The 23,507-nt window shown below is 42.1% G+C and overlaps 1 protein-coding gene across 2 annotated transcripts; it reads left to right on the top strand.

Annotated features, from left to right (window-relative positions):
• Positions 1-63: 63 nt before the first annotated feature.
• LOC111953009 (zinc finger protein 862-like) lies at positions 64-22,171 on the top strand. Of its 2 annotated transcripts, none has more exons than XM_023972069.1 (8): positions 64-247; positions 986-1,109; positions 11,663-11,757; positions 11,850-12,106; positions 12,428-12,495; positions 12,769-12,935; positions 18,413-18,985; positions 19,559-22,171. In XM_023972069.1, exons 2-8 carry the CDS (start codon positions 1,045-1,047, stop codon positions 21,715-21,717), a joined length of 3,384 nt encoding a protein of 1,127 aa, XP_023827837.1. In that variant the 5' UTR covers positions 64-247; positions 986-1,044; the 3' UTR covers positions 21,718-22,171. The 2 variants fall into 2 exon arrangements, with proteins under 2 accessions (XP_023827837.1, XP_023827835.1); XM_023972067.1 differs by having other exon boundaries at positions 19,556-22,171.
• The last annotated feature ends 1,336 nt before the right edge of the window (positions 22,172-23,507 follow it).

Genomic DNA, 23,507 nt, shown 5'->3' with positions numbered 1-23,507 from the left:
CTTTTCTCTCTGAACTAAAGTAGCTTTCTTCCGTTTTCCATGTCATTTCCTGTAATAAAAAGATGGTGGTCAAAGCCGAGAGACTCGGCTGACTCATAGTAATTACTTCTAATAGGAAAAACTGCATTGCCATGGACTAGTGAAGTCAACGAGTGGCGGTGCGTCAACGACGGGGATCACGGAGTCTTGGGTCGGTAGATAAAGTGCTCAACGCAGACCCTCTGGAGCCCTGCAGATTCTATAGGTGGTGAGTCGTCGTATTACTAGCCAATGTGGCCAATGAAAATGGCTTCCGAAAGCGTTAGGCAAATTGCCAATTGCATGCAAACGAGAATCCAGGAAATATCTGGAATCTATCACATAGTATGACTATGCTGCTGTGCTTTTCCTTGTTGTTGTGTAGGAACAGCAAACTTCGACGATAAATGTAAGTTTGTTATTTGAGTGTCATTATTTGTAGACCCGTCTCTACTGACAATACTCGAGCGTCTTCCGAAAGCGGCAGCTTTGACGACCAATCAGCACTGTCGATTCGCTGCCGCAATATTTTGGAATTCGGGATTTGTGGCCATAGTCCTCAACAACAGTTGGTTGGACAGGGGTTTCTCGCGGTCACTTCGAACGTTTGATGTCCAGAGATTGCCCTCTTTGTTACATTGTAACATCTCAGAATGCAAACCCTGCATGAGACAAATGCTTGGTCTGTAACGCTTTTTGCCTTTTGTGAGTGCAGCTTGCCTTATGTAAATATGTTTGAAAATAACATTTTTTGGGGGGACAGAATTAGCAGAGACGGAAACTAATTAGAGTTACCCCCTTTATAGTGAGTGCATTTAGAGTTCTGCTTTTGTGAAAATAGTCCAAATATTTTCATTTTGAGGATTTCAGATTATTTTCAAAGGTGCCCTTTGTATCTGTGCAACTGGTCATAATAACCAGCCTACTTTGTGTTGTAGATCACCTTCTTTTTCCGTGTTATTTGCAGATTAATGATGTGGGACTGAATTTGCAAACAGTAGGCCCACTCCCCTCCTTCCGTCCACAATGGCAGCATCATCTGCCTATCAAACCGAGCCTACCTCAGAAGCCGGGCCCAACAGCAGCCCCAGGTAGACTGATGCTGGGCGACAGTGTTGTGGACAAAATCACAACTTTAATATCTCACAAAATGGACAAACAAAATATAAATGAAACTTTGGATGTATGTGTCCCCCTTGGAATTACAAGAAAGCGGACTTCTACATGTTAGCATGTTGGAGAAATAAAGTAAATAAGAATCATTATGGATCTTACATGAACAAGCTTTTTGGGATAGCTATATGGAAGGAAAGGTTTGGCTGAACACCGAAATGATCATTTTGAAAACATGGTAATTTCCTTGATTACTTTAGAGAGGAAAAATAACCTTTACAGTTGCTACAACCTCTTTTATGGATGTTACAGAGTCTGGAATAGACATTCAAATCATGATAAAAATCTATCATAACACATTTGTTATAATTTGTCATCTTTTTATAAGGTCAGCAGAAGGCATAATACTTCAGGATTGCATAATTACAGGTAGCCTGAATAGTATACAAGGCCAGTCCCCACACCCTTACATTTAAAAAATTCCCTTCACTTTTATATACACTACCGTTCAAAAGTTTGGGGTCACTTAGAAATGTCCTTGTTTTTGAAAGAAAAGCTTTTTTTTCAGTCCATTAAAATTACATCAAATTGACCAGAAATACAGTGTCGACATTGTTAATGTTGTAAATGACTGTTGTAGCTGGAAACGGCAGATTTTGTTATGGAATATCTACATAGGCGTACAGAGGCCCATTATCAGCAACCATCACTCCTGTGTTCCAATGGCACGTTGTGTTAGCTAATCCAAGTTTAGCATTTTAAAAGTCTAAATTATAATTAAAAAAACCTTTTGCAATTATGTTAGCACAGCTTAAAACTGTTGTCCTGATTTAAAGAAGCAATAAAACTGGCCTTTAGACTAGTTGAGTATCTGGAGCATCAGCATTTGTGGGTTCGATTACAGGCTCAAAATGGCCAGAAACAAAGACTTTTCTTCTGAAACTCGTCAGTCTGTTCTTGTTCTGAGAAATGAAGGCTATTCCATGCGATAAATTGCCAAGAAACTGAAGATCTCGTACAACGCTGTGTACTACTCCCTTCACAGAACAGTGCAAACTGGCTCTAACCAGAATAGAAAGAGGAATGGGACGCCCCGGTGCATAGCTGAGCAAGAGGACAAGTACATTTAGTGTCTAGTTTGAGAAACATAAGCCTCACAAGTCCTCAACTGGCAGCTTCATTAAATAGTACCCACAAAACACCAGTCTCAACTTGAACAGTAAAGAGACGACTCCGGGATGCTGGCCTTCTAAGCAGAGCTGCCTAGAAGGCCAGCATCCCGGAGTGGGTCAAACGTTTTTTACTAATTTATTAAAAATAAAAAACGGAAATATTAAGTAAGTATTCAGACCCTTTACTCAGTACTTTGTTGAAGCACCTTTGGCAGCAATTACAGCATTAATTATTTTTGGGTATGACGCTACAAGCTTGGCACACTGTTATTTGGGGAGGTTCTCCCATTCTTCTCTGCAGATCATCTCAAGCTCTGTCAGGTTGGCTGTGGAGCGTTACTGCAGAGCTTTTTCAGGTCTCTCCAGTGATGTTCCCGAAGCCACACCTGCGTTGTCTTGGCTGTGTGCTTAGGGTTGTTGTCCTGTTGGAAGGTGAACCTTCACCCCAGTCTGAGGTCCTGACAGCTCTGGAGCAGGTTTTCATCAAGAATCTCTCTGTACTTTGCTCCGTTCATCTTTGCCTCGATGCTGACTAGTCTCCCAGTCCCTGCCGCTGAAAAACATCCCCACAGCATGGTTCTGCCACCACCATGCTTCACTGTAGGGATGGTGCAAGGTTTCCTCCAGACGTGACGCTCGGCATTCAGGCCAAAGAGTTCAGTCTTGGTTTCGTCTGACCATTCTTTGTTTAATCTCCGACCATGTTTCTCATTTCTCTGGGGACTTGGCTCGCCTCTATGAGGGAGCCCCTATCACCCGGCACCTGACTTGTTACAGTGGGCTGCCCCTACTTCAACGTGCTATCCGCATGGACACCTTAAGCCCTCTGTCCCCTGGCTGTACCTGACCTGCAGCTGATGGAGTGGCTGCATGGGGTAACTACACATGGTGGGCGGGGACAGGCACTACTGACATTCCGTCAGGGGAATTCTTTATTTTTGTAAATATGCTGCATACATGTTTAAGGGTGGCTGTTACATAATTCCCCTGCCGAGGGTGCTGTGGGAAAAATGTTATCGTAGGTAGAGGTATGTGCATGGGATGTGTGAACACAAAGTAAGCTGTAGTTGTTTATCTTGGCTCTGTATGCGTTTTAAACTATTCATGATATAATTAAGCAATATGGCCAATATACCAATGCTAAAGGCTGTTTTTAGCACAATGCAACGCGGAGTGCTAGGACACTGCCCTTAACCGTGGTATATTGGTCATATGTCACAAACCCCCGAGGTGCCTTATTGCTATTATAAACTGGTTACCAACGTAATTAGAGCAGTGAAAAATAAATGTTTTGTCATACCCATGGTATACGGTCTGATATACCACGGCTTTCAGCCAATCAGCATTCAGGGCTCGAACCACCCAATAATTTATAATAATAATTATATTATTATAATAATAATAATTTATAACAATTATTATACAACGGGTGGGTCTAATCCTGAATGCTGATTAGTTAAAACTGCATTCCAGATGGTGTCTTTTCTACAAGTTACCACCGGTTAAATCTATGATGTTAAAATGCCTATTTACCCATGAACGTGTCAGGGAATCGGGARGAGACAGACAGGCAGGCAGCATTTCTCAGCCAGTCGAAATCTTAAATCAACTGGCATATTTTTTTTTATGGATGTATACAAAGAAATGGAAATGGGGAAAAGAAGGTAAAACGAAGTTGTTAAAGGAATTTTGATTCCTGTTTATTAACCAATTCAATTAAAACTCTCTGCCCATAAATAAGAATTTGTAAGATAATTATCAGCATAAAATGGACAGATAGCAGTCTTAAAATCAATCAATCAATAGCGTTTATTCTCGAGAGTACTGATCATAATACATTTTACATCAGGTTATATAATAAAGATGAGGTCATAGGTTTTAATGTCCAACCTCCTCTCGGATACAATGGCAATACAGTTCGAGTTCTCATTACTGTCTGCCACCTGTTAAACTATCTACAACCAACCCAAGGTCTTTCCCCTCCCTGGGTAGAGACGTCATTCTAGCCTGTCTGAAGATAAACCCATTCTTTCTAACAAGGAACACATAACAGTCAACATTTATGATTATAATAGGGTTCATTAGTAGTATTCTGTTTAGTTATAATTCTAAGTCAAATGTATACATATTTTAGTCATTAAACACAAAAATCCCATAACAGAAGTGCAGTTAGTTTTCAATCTTTCCAGCTTTAGTTTGAAGTGATTGTGTTAGCTGTGTTGTTGGCTAGCTTTTCTGAACAACAGTGACCTGACGAGAGAGCATATTTTCTATGCCAGGTGAAATCGCGCGTCATTAGCTCATTGTTATGGATGCATCCAAATAAATTTCACTAGAAAACAGCTCATGCAAATGCAGCTACTTTGTTGTTATTCTGGCACTGTTTGACATTACTAAGTTAGCTGTAGCTAGCAAGCAAGGGATAAGAATGTTGCCAGCCAGTCTGGCAATGGAAAATTTAGGACGAACGACTGTGTCACGTCCATAGATACAGAACAAAAAGACTGAACGACTGTGTTGCGTCTCTGGCAACCGAACCCGATAGAACGAACAACCAGCCGGCTTGGGTAGCAACCCTAGATTTGTGTCGGGACTGCATCCTGTGGAAGGATAAAATAGTATGAATAAATTCATCTAAATAACTTTTTTAATGGAAATATGTTAATCATTATTTGAATATGTTGGCAACCCGTTGTATAAAAGTGATAATGCCCTCAACCTGTGTTCGACTTCATCTCAGGCCTAACAAAACCCGTGCCAATATATCCTATGTAATACATGCTTAGTAGATAGTATTTCTGTGTAATAGCCTACTGTTTATTGCTGCAGTGTATTATATAGAGTCCTTCATAGTGTAACGACCCTGGGGTTATATGCGCGGAAATCGACTCTGCTTTTGCGGCACAGTCGATAGCGCGCCGGACTTCGGGCTAGAAGGTCGAGGGTTCGAGACCTGCTCCCTGCCTGTTTCATTACAATATTGTGCTATTGTAGTTCTATGCCATTACATGGTTATAGCTCATTCATGTCCATTCACTTCTCTGTTCTATCCATTCTAGCCTGTATGTGAATATTCATTATTCCTTTCTCTGTACCTTTCAGAGAACCATCCTCATGTGCATCCCCGTGTTCATCTTCTTTAGTGTGTTTAAATAAAGTTCCTATGTTTTAACTCTTGGGCTGCTTTATTACCCTCTAACTGGGGCCGATGTCAGTGAGTCACAAACCCGTAAAATAAGAAGTGCCAGGTCGCTCTTTTTCACTTGCAATCCACTTTTCAGGACACTGGATGAAGTCTGCATATTTTGGGGGGGGGGGCTTTCATTTAAAAATAAATAATAATAAACACTCCAAGACTATTCACAGATTGTTGAAACACTCTTCTGATCTTTCTATCTAAGAAATAGTACTGCCATGTATGAGAAATGCATTTCAGCATATATTTTCCAACAGAATCTTAGCTAGAACAAGATATCAACAATTGCTTCCGTAAAAGTCTGAAGAATACATCCCCAGAACAAGCACACAGTGTGTGGTTGCACAAGCTTCTGAAGCTACGATATGATACATCAATATCCATCTAATCAAATGTTATTTGTCACATGCGCTGAATACAACAGGTGTAGACCTTACAGTGAAATGCTTACTAACAAGCCCTAAACCAACAATGCAGTTTTTTAAGAATATACCTAAAAAAAAAAAATAAGAGAAAAGTAACAAATAATTCAAGAGCAGCAGTAAAATAACAATAGCGAGGCTATACACACGGGGTACTGATTAGATGTTCAGGAGTCTTATAGCTTGGGCACTGGTGTCGAGGTAATATGTACATGTAGGTAGAGTTATTAAAGTGACTATGCATAGATAATAACAGAGTAGCAGCAGTGTAGAAGGGGGGGGGGCAATGCAAATAGTCTGGTTAGCCATTTGATTAGATGTTCAGGAGTCTTATATCTTGGGGGTAGAAGCTGTTTAGAACCCTCTTGGACCTCGACTTGGCGCTCCGGTACCACTTGCCGTGCGGTAGCAGAGAGAACAGTCTATGACTAGGGTGGCTGGAGTCTTTGACAATTTTTAGGGCCTTCCTCTTACACCGCCTGGTATAGAGGTCCTGGATGGCAGGAAGCTTGGCCCCGGTGATGTACTGGGCCGTACGCACTACCCTCTGTAGTGCCTTGCGGTCGGAGGCCGAGCAGTTGCCGTACCAGGCAGTGATGCAACCCATCAGGATGCTCTCTATGGTGCAGCTGTGGAACCTTTTGAGGATCAGAGGACCCATGCCAAATCTTTTCAGTCTCCTGAGGGGTAATAGGTTTTGTCGTGCCCTCTTCACAACTGTCTTGGTGTGTTTGGACCATGTTAGTCTGTTGGTGATTTTCTTTTTATTATTTGTAATAATGACAATTACAACAATACTGAATGAACACTTCAGATTCACATTTTAACTTAATATAATACATCAATAAAATCAATTTAGCCTCAAATAAATAATGAAACATGTTCAATTTGGTTTAAATAATGCAAAAATAAAGTGTTGAAGAAGAAAGTAAAAGTGCAATATATGCCATGTAAAAAAGCTAACGTTTAAGTTCCTTGCTCAGAACATGAGAACAATGAAAGCGGTATGCAAATTGGAGTGGGTCTAGGGTTTCACGTGATCACGTGAGTGCTACGGGTCTGTAGTCATTTAGGCAAGCTACCTTAGTCTTCTTGGGCACAGGGACTATGGTGGTCTCCTTGAAACATGTTGGTATTACAGAATCAGACAGTGAAGACACTTGCCAGTTGGTCAGCGTATGCTCGGAGTACAAGTCCTGTTAATCCATCTGGCCCTGCGGCTTTGTGAATGTTGACCTGTTTAAAGGTCTTACTCACTTCGGCTGCGGAGAGCGTGATCACACAGTCGTCCAGAACAGCTGATGCTCTCATGCATGTTTCAGTGTTAGTTCCCTCGAAGCGAGCATAGAAGTTATTTAGCTCGTCTGGTAGGCTCGTGTCACTGGGCAGCTCTCGGCTGTGCTTCCGTTTGTAATCTGTAATAGTTTGCAAACCCTGTCACATCCGACAAGCGTCGGAGCCGGTGTAGTACGATTCGATCTTAGTCCTGTATTGATGCTTTGCCTGTTTGATGGTTCGTCGGGGGGCATAGTGGGATTTCTTATAAGCTTCCGGGTTAGAGMCCCGCTCCTTGAAAGCGMCAGCTCTACCCTTTAGCTCAGTGCAATGTTGCCTGTAATCCATGGCTTCTGGTTGGGGTATGTACGTACAGTCACTGTGGTGACGACGTTATCGATGCACTTATTGATGAAGCCAGTGACTGATGTGGTTTACTCCTCAATGCCATCGGAAGAATCCCCAAACATATTCCAGTCTGCTAGAAAAACAGTCCCGTAGTTTAGCATCTGCTTCATCTGACCACTTTTATAGACCGAGTCACTGGTGCTTCCTGCTTTAATTTTTGCTTGTAAGCAGGAATCCGGAGGATAGAATTTTATTGTCAGATTTGCCACATGGAGAGCGAGGGAGGGCTTTGTACGCATCTCTGTGTGTGGAGTAATGGTGGTTTAGAGTTTTTTTTACCTCTGCACATTTAACATGCTGATAGAAATTAGGTAAAACTGATTTAAGTTTCCCTGCATTAAAGTCCCCGGCCACTAGGAGCGCTGCCTCTGGATGAGCATTTTCCTGTTTGCTTATGGCGGTATACAGCTCATTGCTGGCACTAAAACCGCACTCATCGGTCTGTGGTGGTATGTAGACAGCTACGAAAAATACAGATGAAAACTATCTCGGTAGATAGTGTGGTCTACAGCTTATCATGAGATACTCTAACCTCGAAAACCTAGAGACTTCCTTAGATATCGTGCACCAGCTGTTGTTTACAAATATACATAGGCCGACCGCCCCGTGCCTTACCAGAGGCTGCGGTTCTATCTTGCCGATAGTGTATAACCCGCCAGCTGTGTGTTTATTAATGTCATCGTCCAGCCACGACTCGGTGAAACATAAGATATTACCGTTTTTAATGTCCCGTTGGTAGGATATACGCGCTTTCAGTTCGTCCCATTTATTTTCCAGTGATTGAAGGTTGGCTAACAGTACGGAAGGCAGATTAGCCACTCGTCACCTGATCCTCACAAGGCACCTCAATCTCTTTCCGCAAAATCTCTGTTTCTTTCTCCAGCGAATGACAGTGATGAGGGCCTTTTCGGGTGTTTGGAGTATATCCTTCCGTCCGACTCCATAAAGAACAATTCTTTGTCCAATCACATCCACAACCATTATTGATGTTACAAATATCATCATGCTAAAAAAAAGGACACTGACAATGAAAAGAGAGAAACCAATTATTTACAATATAAAACCTTGATGAAAGTTAGCTTTACAGCGTAAGTTTCAAGATGATCTGATGTAAGGTTCATGTTTATGAAAACCTTTCCAAAAAAGTTATGCATGTTACATTGTCTGTCCCAGTCACCCCCTATCTTTACAAGACTGTAGAATACACAAACAAAACTCAAAACACATAGTCTGTATTGCTTCATTAACATCATCTCACAACTAATACTGTGAGCTCATTCTAAAAGCCATGAAATATGATTGACTGAAAAGCCTTTTTGGTCAACATTCATGCAATTTCCTCTTTAAACTTTTCAAATAAAGCCTGAACTCCAACATATACAGTTGCAAGAAAACCTGGCCAACATTCAGTGAAATTGCAGAGCGCCAAATTCAAAAACAGAAATACTCATTATAAATATTCATAAAACATACAAGTGTTATACATCGGTTTAAAGATGAACTTCTTGTTAATCCAACCACGGTGTCACATTTCACAAAGGCTTTACGGCGAAAGCATACCATGCGATTATCTGAGAACAGCGCCCAGCAGACAAATCATTACAAACAGTTCCCAGCAAAGTAGAGGAGTTACACAAGTCAGAAATAGTGATAAAATTAATCACTTACCTTTGATGAACTTCATATGGTTGCACTCACAAGACTCCCATTTACTCAATAAATGTTTGTTTTGTTCGATGAAGTCCCTCTTTATGTCCAAAAACCTCCGTTTTGTTTGTGTGTTTTGTTCAGTAATCCACAGGCTCAAAGGCAGTCACAACAGACAGACGAAAAATCCGGAAGGTATCAGTAAAGTTTGTAGAAACATGTCAAACGATGTTTATAATCAATCCTCGGGTTGTTTTTAGTCATAATAATCAATAACATTTCAACTGGACAAAAGCTTTGTCAATATAAAAGGAAAACAAGAAAGGCGTGCTCTCGGTCGTGCGCATGAAAAAACCTCTGGGACACTGCAGTGTCCACTCATTTAGACTGGTCTTACTCCCTAATTTTTCAGAATACAAGCCTGAAACAATTTCTAAAGACTGTTGACATCTAGTGGAAGCCATAGGAAGTGCAATTTGAGTCCTAAGTCAATGGATACTGTAATGGCATTCAATAGAAAACTACAAAATAAAAACATCCCACTTCCTAGATGGATTTTTCTCAGGTTTTCGCCTGCCATATCAGTTCTGTTATACTCAGACATTATTTTAACAGTTTTGGAAACTTTACAGTGTTTTCTATCCAAATCTACATTATTATTATATGCATATCCTAGCTTCTGGGTCTGAGTAGCAGGCAGTTTATTTTGGGCACACTTTTCATCCGGAGGTGAAAATAGTGCCCCCTACCCTAATGAAGTTAAACAAATAACACACCAATTATTGTATTTTTCTTGTCTATATTGAATGCATAATTTAAACATTCACAGTGTAGGTTGGGAAAAGTATGTGAACCCCTAGGCTAATGACTTTTCCAAAAGCTAATTGGAGTCGGGACTCAGCTAACCTGGAGTCCAATCAATGAAACGAGATTGGAGATTTTGGTTAGAGCTGCCCTGCAATATAAAAAACACTCACAAAATCTGAGTTTGCTATTTACATGAAACATTGCTTGATGAACCATGCCTCAAACAAAATAGATCTCAGAAGACCTAAGATTAAGAATTGTTAATTTGCATGAAGCTGGAAAGGGTTACAAAAGTATCTCAAAAAGCCTTGATGTTCATCAGTCCACGTTAAGACAAATAGTCTATAAATTGAGAAAGTTCAACACTGTTGCTACTCTCCCTAGGAGTTGGCGTCCTGCAAAGATGACTGCAAGAGCACAGTGCAGAATGTCAATGAGGTTAAGAAGAATCCTAGAGTGTCAGCTAAAGACTTACAGAAATCTCTGGAACATGCTAACATCTCTGTTGACGAGTCTACGATACGTAAAACACTAAACAAGAATGGTGTTCATGGGAGTACACCATGGAAGAAGCCACTGCTGTCCAAAAAAAACATTGCTGCACGTGTGAAGTTCGCAAAAGAGCACCTGGATGTTCCACAGCGCTACTGGCAAAATATTCTGTGGACAGATTAAACTAAAGCTGAGGTATTTGGAAGGAACACACAACACTGTGGGGAGAAAAAAAAGGCACAGCACACCTACATCAAAACCTCATCCCAACTGTAAAATATGGTGCGTCATGGTTTGGGCTGCTTTGCTGCCTCAGGGCCTGAAACAGTTTGCTATCATTGACGGAAAAATGAATTCCCATGTTTATCAAGACATTTTGCAGGAGAATGTTAGGCTACCTGCCCGCCAATTGAAGCTCAACAGAAGTTGGGTGATGCAACAGGACAACGACCCAAAACACAGAAGTAAATCAACAACAGAATGGCTTCAACAGACCAACAGCCTTCTGGACCACTCCAGAAAACCAGTCAGAGTCCCGACCTCAACCCAATTTAAAATGCTGTGGCATGACCTCGAGAGCGGTTCACACCAGACATCCCAAGAATATTGCTGAACTGAAACAGTTTTGTAAAGAGGAATGGTCCTCCTGACCGTTGTGCGGGTCTGATCCGCAACTACAGAAAACGTTTGGTTGAGGTTATTGCTGCCAAAGGAGGGTCAACCAGTTATTAAATCCAAGGGTTCACATACTTTTTCCACCCTGCACTGTGAATGTTTACACAGTGTGTTCAATAAAGACATGAAAACGTATAATTGTTTGTGTGTTATTAGTTTAAGCAGACTGTGTTTGTCTATTGTGGTGACTATTATAGGAAGATCAGGTCAAATTGTATGACCAATTTATGCAGAAATCCAGGTAATTCCAAAGGGTTCACATACTTTTTCTTGCCACTGTAGGCTATTATTAAGGATAATTATGAACTATTTGGGCATGCGTATGTTGACTTCTATGCAGTGTTGCATTGTTCTTTGCATGCTGTATTGAAGATAGACTACATGGGCATGTAACGCTTATCAATTGATCATGTACTGTATGTGATTTCTTACCACAGCCTAATCAAAGACGAGTCAGAGGAACCAAGCAATAAACTCAAGGTCGATCACGGGCACGGTGCCAGTGAGGGTCACCAAAAAGTAGACTTCTGGTGTAAGCATCATCATCTTTCTAACAATTTTCATGCTGAACATTGATGTGTACTACCATCAAAAACTGACCAATGTCCCAAAAAAATTCTACAGTCTGTGAGGAGTGCAAGGAGTATTTCTTGGAGGAATGCCCCACCCATGGTCCTCCAGTCTTTGTGCCAGACACATCAGTGGCACTGGGGGTGCCCAACCGGGCTGCCCTCACGGTGCCCTCTGGAATAAAGATCGTCCGGGGGGAGGAGGTGGATGTGTGCTGCATCGATGCGGGCATCCCCAAGGGGGCGCTCTTTGGCCCATATCAGGGGGAGCTGGTGTCTAAAGACTATTCCGCAGGGTTTTTCTCATGGATGGTGAGTTGGAGCATTATCAGGGACTTTTCCTGAACTATTTATAAATACGTATTTCATTATTTGTCAACATTTATACGCTTTTATAATGGCTTATTCATTTCATTCGTGTTTATTTATTAATTATACATGTTTTACCAATGGTCCTAACCCAACTGTTTGTATGTTATACATTTGTAGCCATATCAGCGTGAAAAATGCTTAAAAGGGTCAGGGATCTTTCTCCAGGGAACGTATCTCATCCTTGAGCTGTCCTCCATTTTCTAAACATCACACCATTCTGCTATTGCTTGCGTTTTTCATCCTTATTTTCAATTCTCTTAGATCGTCGATGAAAACAACACATACAAATCCATTGATGGCAGTGATGAAACCAAAGCCAACTGGATGAGGTATAATTTAGTAATAATGTTGATCATCAATAAGCCTCTCAGTTTTGAGATGAGAATTGAACAGAAACTGATGAACTTCATCAGCCGTGAATTTTTGACATCAGTGTTTGACATCAGTGTTTAACATCCTAAATAAAGTGTGTGAAGATCAGGTGTAATTGAACCTGTTTACTGTATGTCCATTGCTTTAAACATGTTGATGCTACAACCTATGTTGTATTAAGACCTAATGCGACTCACAGATATTTATGGATTTTTGTTCCTATATTACAGGTATATACGGAATTCGTCGGATGAGAATGAGAGGAACCTGACTGCGTTCCAGCATGGAGAGCACATATACTTCCGCGTGTGTCGACAGTTGTCGACAGGAGAGAAGCTCCGTGTTTGGTACAGCGATGACTACATGAGGCGGCTGCACAGTGTCTCGCAGGACACAGGTGAGACGCCCCCCTGAAATGGATTTCAATTTGCCTCATGTGGCTGCTCAATATGACTGACTTCATTAAATAAATATCCATCACTAGTAAAACTAGTGTTATTTGTGTTCCATTGACTTATTTTGGAGCGATTATGACGGCCAGTGTTGATCGAAGGAGATTTCAATGTTGTGCACAAATTTGTTTACATCCCTGTTAGTGACCATTTCTCCTTTGCCAAGATAATCAATCCAACAGGTGTGAAATATCAAGAAGCTGATTAAACAGCAGGATCATTAATTGCACAGTAGCACCTTGTGCTGGGGACAATAAAAGGCCACTAAAATGTGCAGTTTTGTGTCACAACACAATCTCACAGATGTCTGTGGGAGCTGAATCAGAATTAGTTAGGTAACATAGATAAATAAGATGTTTTATTTACATAATATGCTTATATGAGATACTTGTCATTAGAATGTCTCCTTTTGGACTATACTGTTGGCAGTTGCACTTTTCCCTTCTCAGCTAGGGAAAAGTCACTTGGGGCCCAGAGAGGGGAGAGGTCAGGCTTGTCTTCGTATGTGAATGTATCTGTTAAACCATCTGGTGCTATGCAGAATATCAGAAGAGGTCAGAATGGAACATTGTCTTCATATGTGAATGTACGTATCTGTTAAACCATGTGAAGGGATGATTAAGGGGGAACCAATTATCTCTTGGCTCCACAATGTCTGTGCGCAAGTCACTCCCCTCAGTGAGCTTGTCCAGGAGTGGGGTGTTCTTGAGATGGGCGTATCTAAAGTTGACAATTGATATATGCCATTGGATGAGATAATGTTTTTGTACTATGAAGTACCAGGAACGAGATTAGAACCTCGTCTTAGAGACCAAACTGAACGATAATTTATAGCTAATGCTATCTGGCTATGGGATACTCCTCTCTCAAGTAAAAGTCTTCATTTCTGAACTGTTCCTAAGATCTGTGGTTCGTCATGTAAGTTGAGAGGGGTGTATCTTGGCTATAAAAGATACTGGTATTCTTTTATAGGCGCACTCAGAATTAATTATCGACACTGAATTGATCTGAGAGTCAAAGGGCTTTGGTGAAGCTCATATAATTAAAGATTAAGTATAAGTATAACTCTGACTGGTGTGTGGTTTATTATTCTCCTCATTTAGTAATACAGGAAATGACCACGACATGTCTCAAGTTTTGAGGGAGTGTACAATTGGCATGCTGACTGCAAGAATGCCCACCAGAGTTAGTCCCAGTTGCTAATATATGCATATCATTATTCATATTGGATAGAAAACACTCTGAAGTTTCTAAAACTGTTTGAATTATGTCTGTGAGTATAACAGAACTCATATGGCAGGCAAAAACCCGAGAAGTTCCACTTCCTGTTTGAATTGTTTCTGAGGTGTCAGATTTTCAACCATGCTCTCAATTGAAATGACAGCGAGATATAGATTAGTTTTCACTTCCTACGGCTTCCACTAGATGTCAAGTCAACAGAATTTTGTCTGATGACTCTAATGTGAAGGGGGGCCGAAAGGAGACAGGAATGAGTAATCACTTCCACGGGCTGATCACGCATTCACCATGCGCCTTCACATGAGTAGGACGTCCGTTCCATCGCTCTTCTGAAGTCAATTTAATTTTCCAGTTGGAACGTTATTCAAGATGTATGTTAACAACATTCTAAAGATTGATTCAGTACATCGTTTGACATGTTTCTACTGACTGTTACGGAACTTTTGGACATTTCGTCACGCTATAGTGGAGGTTTCTGACTTTGGAATTGTTTACCGAAGGCGCGAACCAAAGTAGCTAATTGGACATAAATAACGGACATTATCGAACAAATCAAGCATTTATTGTGGACCTGGGATTCCTAGGACTGCATTCTGATGAAGTTCATCAAAGGTAAAGAAACATTTATCATGTATTTTCTGGTTTCTGTTGAGTCCAACATGGCGGCTAATTTGGCTATTGGTCTGAGCTCCGTCTCAGATTATTGCATGATTTGCTTTTGCCGTAAAGTTTTTTTGAAATCTGACACAGCGGTTGCATTAAGGAGAGGTATATCTATAATTCCATGTGTATAACTTGTATTATCATCTACATTTATGATGAGTATTTCTGTTGAAACGATGTGGCTATGCACTATCACTGGATGTTTTTGGAACTAGTGAATATAACGCGCCAATGTAAACTCAGATTTTTTGTTACAAATATGAACTTTATCAAACAAAACATGCATGTATTGTGTAACATGAAGTCCTATGAGTGTCATCTGATGAAGATAATCAAAGGTTAGTGATTCATTTTATCTCTTTCTGCTTTTTATGACTGCTATCTTTCGCTGGAAAAATGGCTGTGCTTATTGTGGTTTGGTGTGACCTAACATAATCGTTTATAGTGCTTTCGCTGAAAAGCATATTTGAAATCGGACCCTTTGGTGGGATTAACAACAAGAATACCTTTAAAATGATATAAGACACATGTATGTTTGAGGAATTTTTATTATGAGATTTCAGTTTTTTGAATTTGGCGCCCTGCACTTTATCTGGCTGCTGTCATATCGATCCTGGTAGCGGGATGCAGCCATAAGAAGTTAAGGAGGAAACTGACGTGTTTGCAGCCTGATAGGAGGATGTTAATGTACGGACAAGTCTCTGGGGGACACGAGCAATAGTCTGAGTAGCCATTTGATTAGGTGTTCAGGAGTCTTATGGCTTGGGGTTAGAAGCTGTTTCGAAGCCTCTTGGACCTAGACTTGGCGCTCCGGTACCGCTTGCCGTGCGGTAGCAGAGAGCAGCCTATGACTAGGGTGGAGTCTGACAATTTTTAGGACGATAATGGGGGTGTGCTCAGTCGTCTTTTTCCTGTAGTCCACAATCATCTCCTTTGTCTTGATCACGTTGAGGGAGACGTTGTTGTCCTGGCACCACACGGCCATGGATGAAATCATCTGCTGTTTGACAAAATAAAAGGTCTAATCCAGCCATGAGGTTTATTGTAGCCATTATCGGTGTGTCATATTTATGTTTATTTGAACATTTGAATAAAAATTTGCGGAAAAGGCTACTATAACTGATGTGTTTGCAAAATTATATCAGATAATGATGGCCAGTCCTGGTCCTCTGGGTCCACAAGTCATGACAATTAATTCAAATCAGATTTTTTTTTAAATGTCAAATACTTGCAGGCTTCTCACATGGTGCAATGGCGAGAAAAGGGAACAATCGAATAAGTGACATAGTAATACTAGAAATAATTTAAACAAAAATTAAACGCAGTACAAAAGAGGCATGCAGATAAAAAGAAAATAAGAGTAAATAGTATCATGAACATTGTTTACCCCTGTACATAGTGAGTGGAAAAAACGAATACAATGCAATAGCAGCATAGAATTATAGAGACTTATTATGAACAGTACAGGAGTTAAGTAAATAGGCAATACACTGTATTTACATTAGTAGTGCAGTAGGTGACCTGGCTATTGCATTGGTCTGGTAGACTAAAGAGATTCCAGTCACTGGAACAGTATAGATTACTTTCGGTTCGGGTTCTATTCCTTAAATAATTGTTATTTTCTGGTTTTCTGTTCTGTTCCCTGAACCGGTTCCAACCTTTGCTTGTGAACGCCTAACACTATAAGATCACATTTTATAACTTAGCTAATCATGTTGGCAATACAAGCATTCAAATGACAAGCTTTCAAACGCAACATGCAACAATTTCAAAGATTTTACTGAGTTACAGTTCATATAAGGAAATAAATTCATTAGGGCCTAATCTATGGATTTCACATGACTGGGAATACAGATATGCATCTGTAGGTCACAGATACCTTGGGGAAAAAAGGTAGGGGTGTGGACCAGAAAACCAGTCAGTATCTTGTGACCACCATTTGCCTCATGCAGCGCGACACATGTCCTTCACATAGAGTTGATCAGGCTGTTGATTGTGGCCTGTGGATGTTGTCCCACTCCTCTTCAATGGCTGTGCGAAGTTGCTGGATATTGGCGGTAACTGGAACACGCTGTCGTACACGTCGATCCAGAGCATCCCAAACATGCTCAATGGGTGACATGTCTGGGGAGTATGCAGGCAATGGAAGAACTAGGTAATTTTCAGCTTCCATGAATTGTGTATAGATCCTTGCGAAATGGGGCCGTGCATTATCATGCTAAAACTTGAGGTGATGGCGGTGGATGAATGGCAAGACAATGGGCCTCAGGATCTCATCACTGTATCTCTGTGCATTCAAATTGCCATCGATAAAATGCAATTGTTTGTGTTGTCCGTAGCTTATGCCTGCCCATAGCATATCCCCACCGCCACCATGGGGCACTCTGTTCACAACATTGACATCAGCAAACTGCTCACCCACACGACGCCTTCTGCAGTCAGCATGCCAATTGCAAGCTCCCTCAAAACTTGGGACATCAGTGGCATTGTGTTGTATGACAAAACTGCACATTTTGGGGTGGCTATTTATTGTCCCCAGCACAAGGTGCACGTGTGTAATGATCATGCTGTTGAATCAGCTACTTGATAATCCACACCTGTCAGTTGGATGGATTATCTTGGCAAAGGAGAAATGCTCACTAAAAGGGATGTAAACAAAAAACAAACCTTTTAGAGAAATAAGCTTTTTGTGCGTATGAAACATTTTTGGGATCTTTTATTTCAGCTCATGAAACATGGGACCAACACTTTACATGTTGTGTTTATATTTTTGTTCAGTGTAGTTGAAGACTTATTTGAGTCATAAAAGTGCATTGAAATTACTTAGGAACTGTGCACACCTAAGAGAGGTGTGTGGCCACTTGGAGACACCAGTTAGTTCTCTCACTTAAACCCTTGTAATGGTTTTGTCTTATGTTGCACCTACCCCACATTTTCAGGAATATTCTTATGTTACTGAATGTATCCAGAATATTTTCAGATTTTGTTATCAACAAGTACAGTAAATGTACAATGCACATAAAATCAACAGTGTAATATTTTGATTCAGTATTGTGTCAGGTGAACTGTTGTGTCCTCAACTTTGGTCTTATAATTTCCCCATAATCTCCAAGCTGTTCCCTTTCGATTGTTACCATGCTTATACATCTTCTGTAACAAACATTTAAATGTAGCCGTATCCATATAGACCAATTATCACGAGTGTAAAAGGTTAATGACAGTGGTCAACACTTTTATTCAAATGAGTTAGGCGGTTTTTATTTATTTAACCTTTAATTAACTAGGCAAGTCAGTTTAGAACAAATTCTTATTTACAATGACGGCCTACACCGGCCAAACCAGTACGACGCTGGGCCAATTGTGCGCCGCCCTATGGGACTCCCAATCACGGACAGTTGTGATACAGCCTTTTGCTGTATGTTATATCACATCCATTGTCGTATTACTAGTAGATAGCTTTACTTTACACAGGCGTACATTTACACTTCCACACAGCTAACTCTACACTGTTGTATTGCAGGCCTGTTTACTGTTGGGAAATCCAAGGCCCAGGCGGAGACCAAAGGACCCATGCTCAGGTCAGCTCTGCATGGGAGGCGGAGCTTCAGCAAGCACACTAGCGAGGAGGGGGACGGTCAACCACAAACCAAGAAAAAGAAGATCGACCTGATCTTCAAAGATGTCCTGGAAGCTTCTCTGGAGGCCTCCAAGAGCCAGGAAACTCCCCTGAATAGCACCTTCTCCCTGAGGCGGGCCAGAGCTCAACATGTCAGCCACCGCTACAGCCACCCCACACTCACCTCCCAGAGTGGGGAGTCTTATTTGGCCCAGGAGGAATGCAAAGTGCCAGGTCTGAGTCTCCACCCATCAGAGCACTTAGATGGGGGCTTTGATGTTCGGTTTCTGAAGATGGAGGATTCAGAAGACGACCCTGGTCAGACTCATGAGGGACCTTCCACCTCGTTTTGCCCCAACTGTGTGAAGCTTAAGAGGAGGATTCGGGAGCTGGAGGCAGAGGTGTTTCGTCTGAGGGGAGGGGAGCAGGTGGAGGTACCCCTCCACCCTGAGCTCGCACCTATAGATGAGCTCCAAGGTAGGTCATATAGAGAAACGGCGCATTGTGACAAGGGTTATTCGGTGAGATTGTTCCTCTGCTTTGTAGCACAACATTTCAGATGTTACATTTTCTGTACTTTCTATATTCACCTTCAATTAAAATGTGGATGCCCCATATCACAATCCACATCGTTACCAGTAGAAAAGCATTTTTCATTATTTTGGTTAGGCTAACTAAAACAAGAAGTTGAGTTAAACACCGTTTGTGAGTTAACATTAAATTATGTGAAATAATTGTCACAGTGATTTCCTGCTTTAGATTTTGCATTAGTGAATGTTTTTGTGTGTGTGTATATTCTAGGGGATTCAAAATAGATTAACATGCTTGCACATGTCTTTTTATAGATTTAAAACAAATTATTTAAATGATTCATTTCTGGCTGGATTTTGGAAATCTCCGATATTCTGTGGATTTGGTAGGATATTAGTCTGATCAAATTCCAGAAATAGGAAGAAAATCTTCAATTGTTTCTCAGGTGTTGCATACAGTATTGCATTGCTGAGGTGTTTTTTAAATTATATTTATGTTATATCCATTTATTTTCAGCAGTTGAGGCTATAACCCCTATTCCCGTGCTGCTGGATGAGGATGATCAGGATGTGGAATCTGCAGATGAGTCCATCACTGCTGACCTCATGGTGGCTGCTGACGACTCCTCCAAGCTGTTGGCTGGAACTGGACAGCGGATACGCCGCTTCAAGCAGGAATGGCTCAAGAAGTTCTGGTTCCTACGCTACTCGCCAACGCTCAATGAGATGTGGTGTCATGTTTGTCGCCAGTACACCGTCCAGTCCTCACGCACCTCCGCCTTCATCATCGGCTCCAAGCAGTTCAAGATCCACACCATCAAGCTGCACAGCCAAAGCAACCTACATAAGAAGTGCCTTCAGCTATACAAGCTCCGCATGCACCCGGAGAAGACCGAGGAGATGTGTCATAACATGCTGCTGCTGTTCAATGCTGCTTACCATCTGGCCCTGGAAGGCCGTCCCTTCTCAGACCTGCAAGCTCTGGCCGAGTTGCTTAAGAAATGCGAGCTCAAGGTAGTCTACCAGTATATGAACGAAAGCGATTGCCAGACCCTCATCCACCATATTGCCAGGGCACTTAAGGAAGACCTGGCAGAGAGGATACGCCTGTCACCCTTCCTCAGTGTCATCATGGACGGGCAGAGCGAAGACTTGCTGTCAGACACCGTTGCCGTCTATGTGCAGTTCACCACCAGCGAGGGACCCCCTGCCACAGAGTTTCTCTCCCTGCAGAGGCTGAGCGTTGACAGTGTGGATGGCTACCTCCAGGCCATTGATCGGGCCTTTGCTGTGCTTGGTCTGAGGCTTCAGGACATGCTGCTGGCTGGTCTGGGGCTCGATGGCTCCAACATCTCCTCCAGTTTGAGAGCAAATATGTACATTGATTTACGGAAGATGCTCCCCTGGATCCTCTGCTTGCCGGTCATGATCCATCGTCCTCACCTGGAGGTGCTGGATGCCATCAGTGGGAAGGAGCTGTCCTGTCTGGAGGACCTGGAGAACAACCTGAAGCAGCTGCTGAGCTTCTACCGGTACTCTCCTCACATGATGGCCGAGCTCAGGACTACCGCCCCCACACTGTCTGAGGAGACAGAGTTCCTGGGAGACATACGAGCTGTCCGCTGGATTATAGGGGAGCCAAATGTCCTGATCGCCCTTATCAAAGATTACCTGGAGGTGGTGGCGCACCTCAAGGATATTAGCAGCCAAACGCAGAGGGCAGATGCAGCAGCCATCGCCTTGACCCTACTTCAGTTCCTCATGGATTACCAGTCTGTCAAGCTAATATACTTTCTCCTGGATGTCATCGCTGTCCTTTCACGCCTTGCTTTCATCTTCCAGGGGGACTACCTGCTGGTGTCTCAGGTAGATGCCAAGATCGAAGAGGCCATCCATGATATCGGTCAGCTGGTGGACTGCCCTGGGGAGTACCTGCAGGAGTTTGAGGATCATTTCCGCGAAAGTTTCAATGGCGTAGACCTGAAGAACTTACGGGTTGCAGAGTCCAAGTTCCAATCCATCCGCGAAAAGATCTGCCAGAAGAGCCAGGGCATCTTGTCCCAGCGACTCGACATGCACAGCCGCACAGTGGTCAAGGCGTGCCGGGTGCTCGACCTCACCACCTGGCCACGCAACAGGGATGACCTGCAAGCCTTTGGGGAGGAAGAGATCCTGCTTATCTTTGACCACCTTGAAGCGATTCCCTCTGCTGTCCGGGAGGCATTGCGGGACAGAATTGGCACTCGGGGCAGCCTGCTGGTGGAGTGGAGGGACCTCAAAGCTGACTATTGCGGCATGAACGGCTTCAAGGAGGTGGTCAGTCAAATCTCCAGGTACAAGCAGCGCTTCCCTCTGCTTAACCGCATCCTCCAAGTCGTCAGGGTCCTGCCCACTTCCACCGTCTGCTGTGACAAGGGCCGGGGGTCCCTGCAGAAAGTGCGCAAGAACAACTGCTCAAGGCTGACGCTGGACCAGATGAATGACCTACTGACCCTTGCGGTTAACGGGCCACCCATGGCCAACTTCGATGGCAAGCGACCATTGGACAGCTGGTTTGAGGAGAAGTCTAGCAACAGTTATTCACTCTCAGCTGAAATGCTGAGTAGAATGTTGGCTAATGAACAAAAGTCTGTTTTGCACAGCATGGATGTGAACACAGAGTTCTACCCTGATATTTGACTGATAAGGGCCAGGGCTTTATTCCACTTTATTCCAAAAGCTAGGGATGTAGCGATTCACCGATATGCATTGGTCCCCGATTTAAATGTTTAAGATACAATGGCATCGGTCTTCGGACCCCAAGCTGATTCAAATGTAGCATGCATCGGTCAGAAAATTGATTCATAGGTTACGAATTGCCCGGTTCACATTTTATTTTGCACATATTCTTTCTACCTAATCTTTTGTCACAACTGATGCGTCCTCTCCTTCAGGGTCGAACAGCATGTAACTGTGTTGACAGTCATTGATCTACAAGTGATTTTGCATGCCGAACAACCCAAGGCAATATCAGTAGCCTAGTCAAACTGTGCACTGTGCCGAGTGACAACCTTTGTAATTTGCTAGGTTATTGTTATCTATGCACTGTTGAAAATGTTGTTTTCCCCGAAATAAATAAAAGTAAGCTACTGGAGACACGACTGTCATCTGGCTATAGGCTACCTGTTGAATGGAGATTACAATATATTTTATTTGGATTGTTCAGGTTCAACATCAGCAATAGTTTTGATATCTGCTGAACGGGGCTTACAATAAATGTTATTTTGATTGGTCAGGTTAACCCTCAGCAATAATTTTGGTAGTTTGGCTTTAAACTATCAGTGTATATGGTCCTTTTTAGATGTACAAGGTAAAATTTATAATTTCATAACTAGGACAGCAATCACTTTTGCGAGGTCCACTGCATGGCTGAAGCGAGAGGACAAAAGAGGAATTTTATAACTTCCAAATGTTAAATTTTGAGAGTGGGGTGGGGGGGGGGGTGAAATCCAAAGTTGTGCTATTCATTAATCTGCTAAAATTACAAATTAATTAGTGGGTGATGGTTATTTCAGAACCAAAGTGGGGGGACAAAAAACATACGCTTCATTGCCCCCTCACCCCAATCTATAGTGGTAGTGGGGAGGTAGATGCCTAGTGTCCCTTATGGCTCAGCTCAAGTGCCTACATGGTGCATACACCATAGACATACAGTACCAGTCAAAGGTTTGGACACACTTACTCATTCAAGGGTTTTTCTTTATTTTTACTATTTTCTACATTGTAGAATAATAGTGTAAGACATCAAAACTATGAAATTACACCTATGGATTCAAGTAGTAACCAAAAAAGTGTTAAACAAATCAAAATATATTTTAGATTCTTCAAAGTAGCCATCCTTTGCCTTGATGACAGATTTGCACACTCTTGGCATTCTCTCAACCAGCTTCACCTGGAATGGTTTTCCAAAAGTCTTTAAGGAGTTCCCACATATGCTGAGCACTGTTGGCTGCTTTTCCTTCYCTCTGCGGTCCAACTCATCCCAAACCCTCTCAATTGGGTTGAGGTCGGGTGATTGTGGAGGCCAGGTCATCTGATTCAGCACTCCATCACTCTCCTTATTGGTCAAATAGCCCTTATACAGCCTGGATGTGTGTTGGGTCATTGTCCTGTTGAAAAACAAATGATAGTCCCACTAAGCGCAAACCAGATGGGATGGCATATCGCTGCAGAATGCTGTGCTAGCCATGCTGGTTAAGTGTGCCTTAAATTCTAAATAAATCACTGACAGTGTCACCAGCAAAGCACCATCACACCACCACCGCCATGCTTCACGGTAGGAACAACACATGCGGAGATCATCAGTTCACCTACTCTGCGTCTCACAAAGACATGGGGGTWGGYAAAAAAAATCTCAAATTTGAACTCATCAGACTGTAAGAATATTTTGAAAATAAATACACAATGCAAAGTTTGAGAGTATGAGAGGA

The sequence above is a fragment of the Salvelinus sp. IW2-2015 genome, linkage group LG26 (genome assembly GCF_002910315.2).
Source record: "Salvelinus sp. IW2-2015 linkage group LG26, ASM291031v2, whole genome shotgun sequence".
NCBI classification, from domain to species: Eukaryota; Metazoa; Chordata; class Actinopteri; order Salmoniformes; family Salmonidae; genus Salvelinus; species Salvelinus sp. IW2-2015.
Note: the sequence above shows the minus strand (reverse complement) of the source record. Positions and strands in the feature narration are given on the sequence as shown.

What these genes read in the sequence shown, in the direction of transcription:
- LOC111953009 (XM_023972067.1), top strand. Translation starts at nt 1,045, where the DNA reads ATGGCAGCATCATCTGCCTATCAAACCGAGCCTACCTCAGAAGCCGGG. An exon ending in ACCAAAGCCAACTGGATGAG is followed by an intron (nt 12,496 to 12,768) that starts GTATAATTTAGT and finishes CCTATATTACAG; the next exon opens with GTATATACGGAATTCGTCGG. An exon ending in ACCTATAGATGAGCTCCAAG is followed by an intron (nt 18,986 to 19,555) that starts GTAGGTCATATA and finishes ATTTATTTTCAG; the next exon opens with CAGTTGAGGCTATAACCCCT.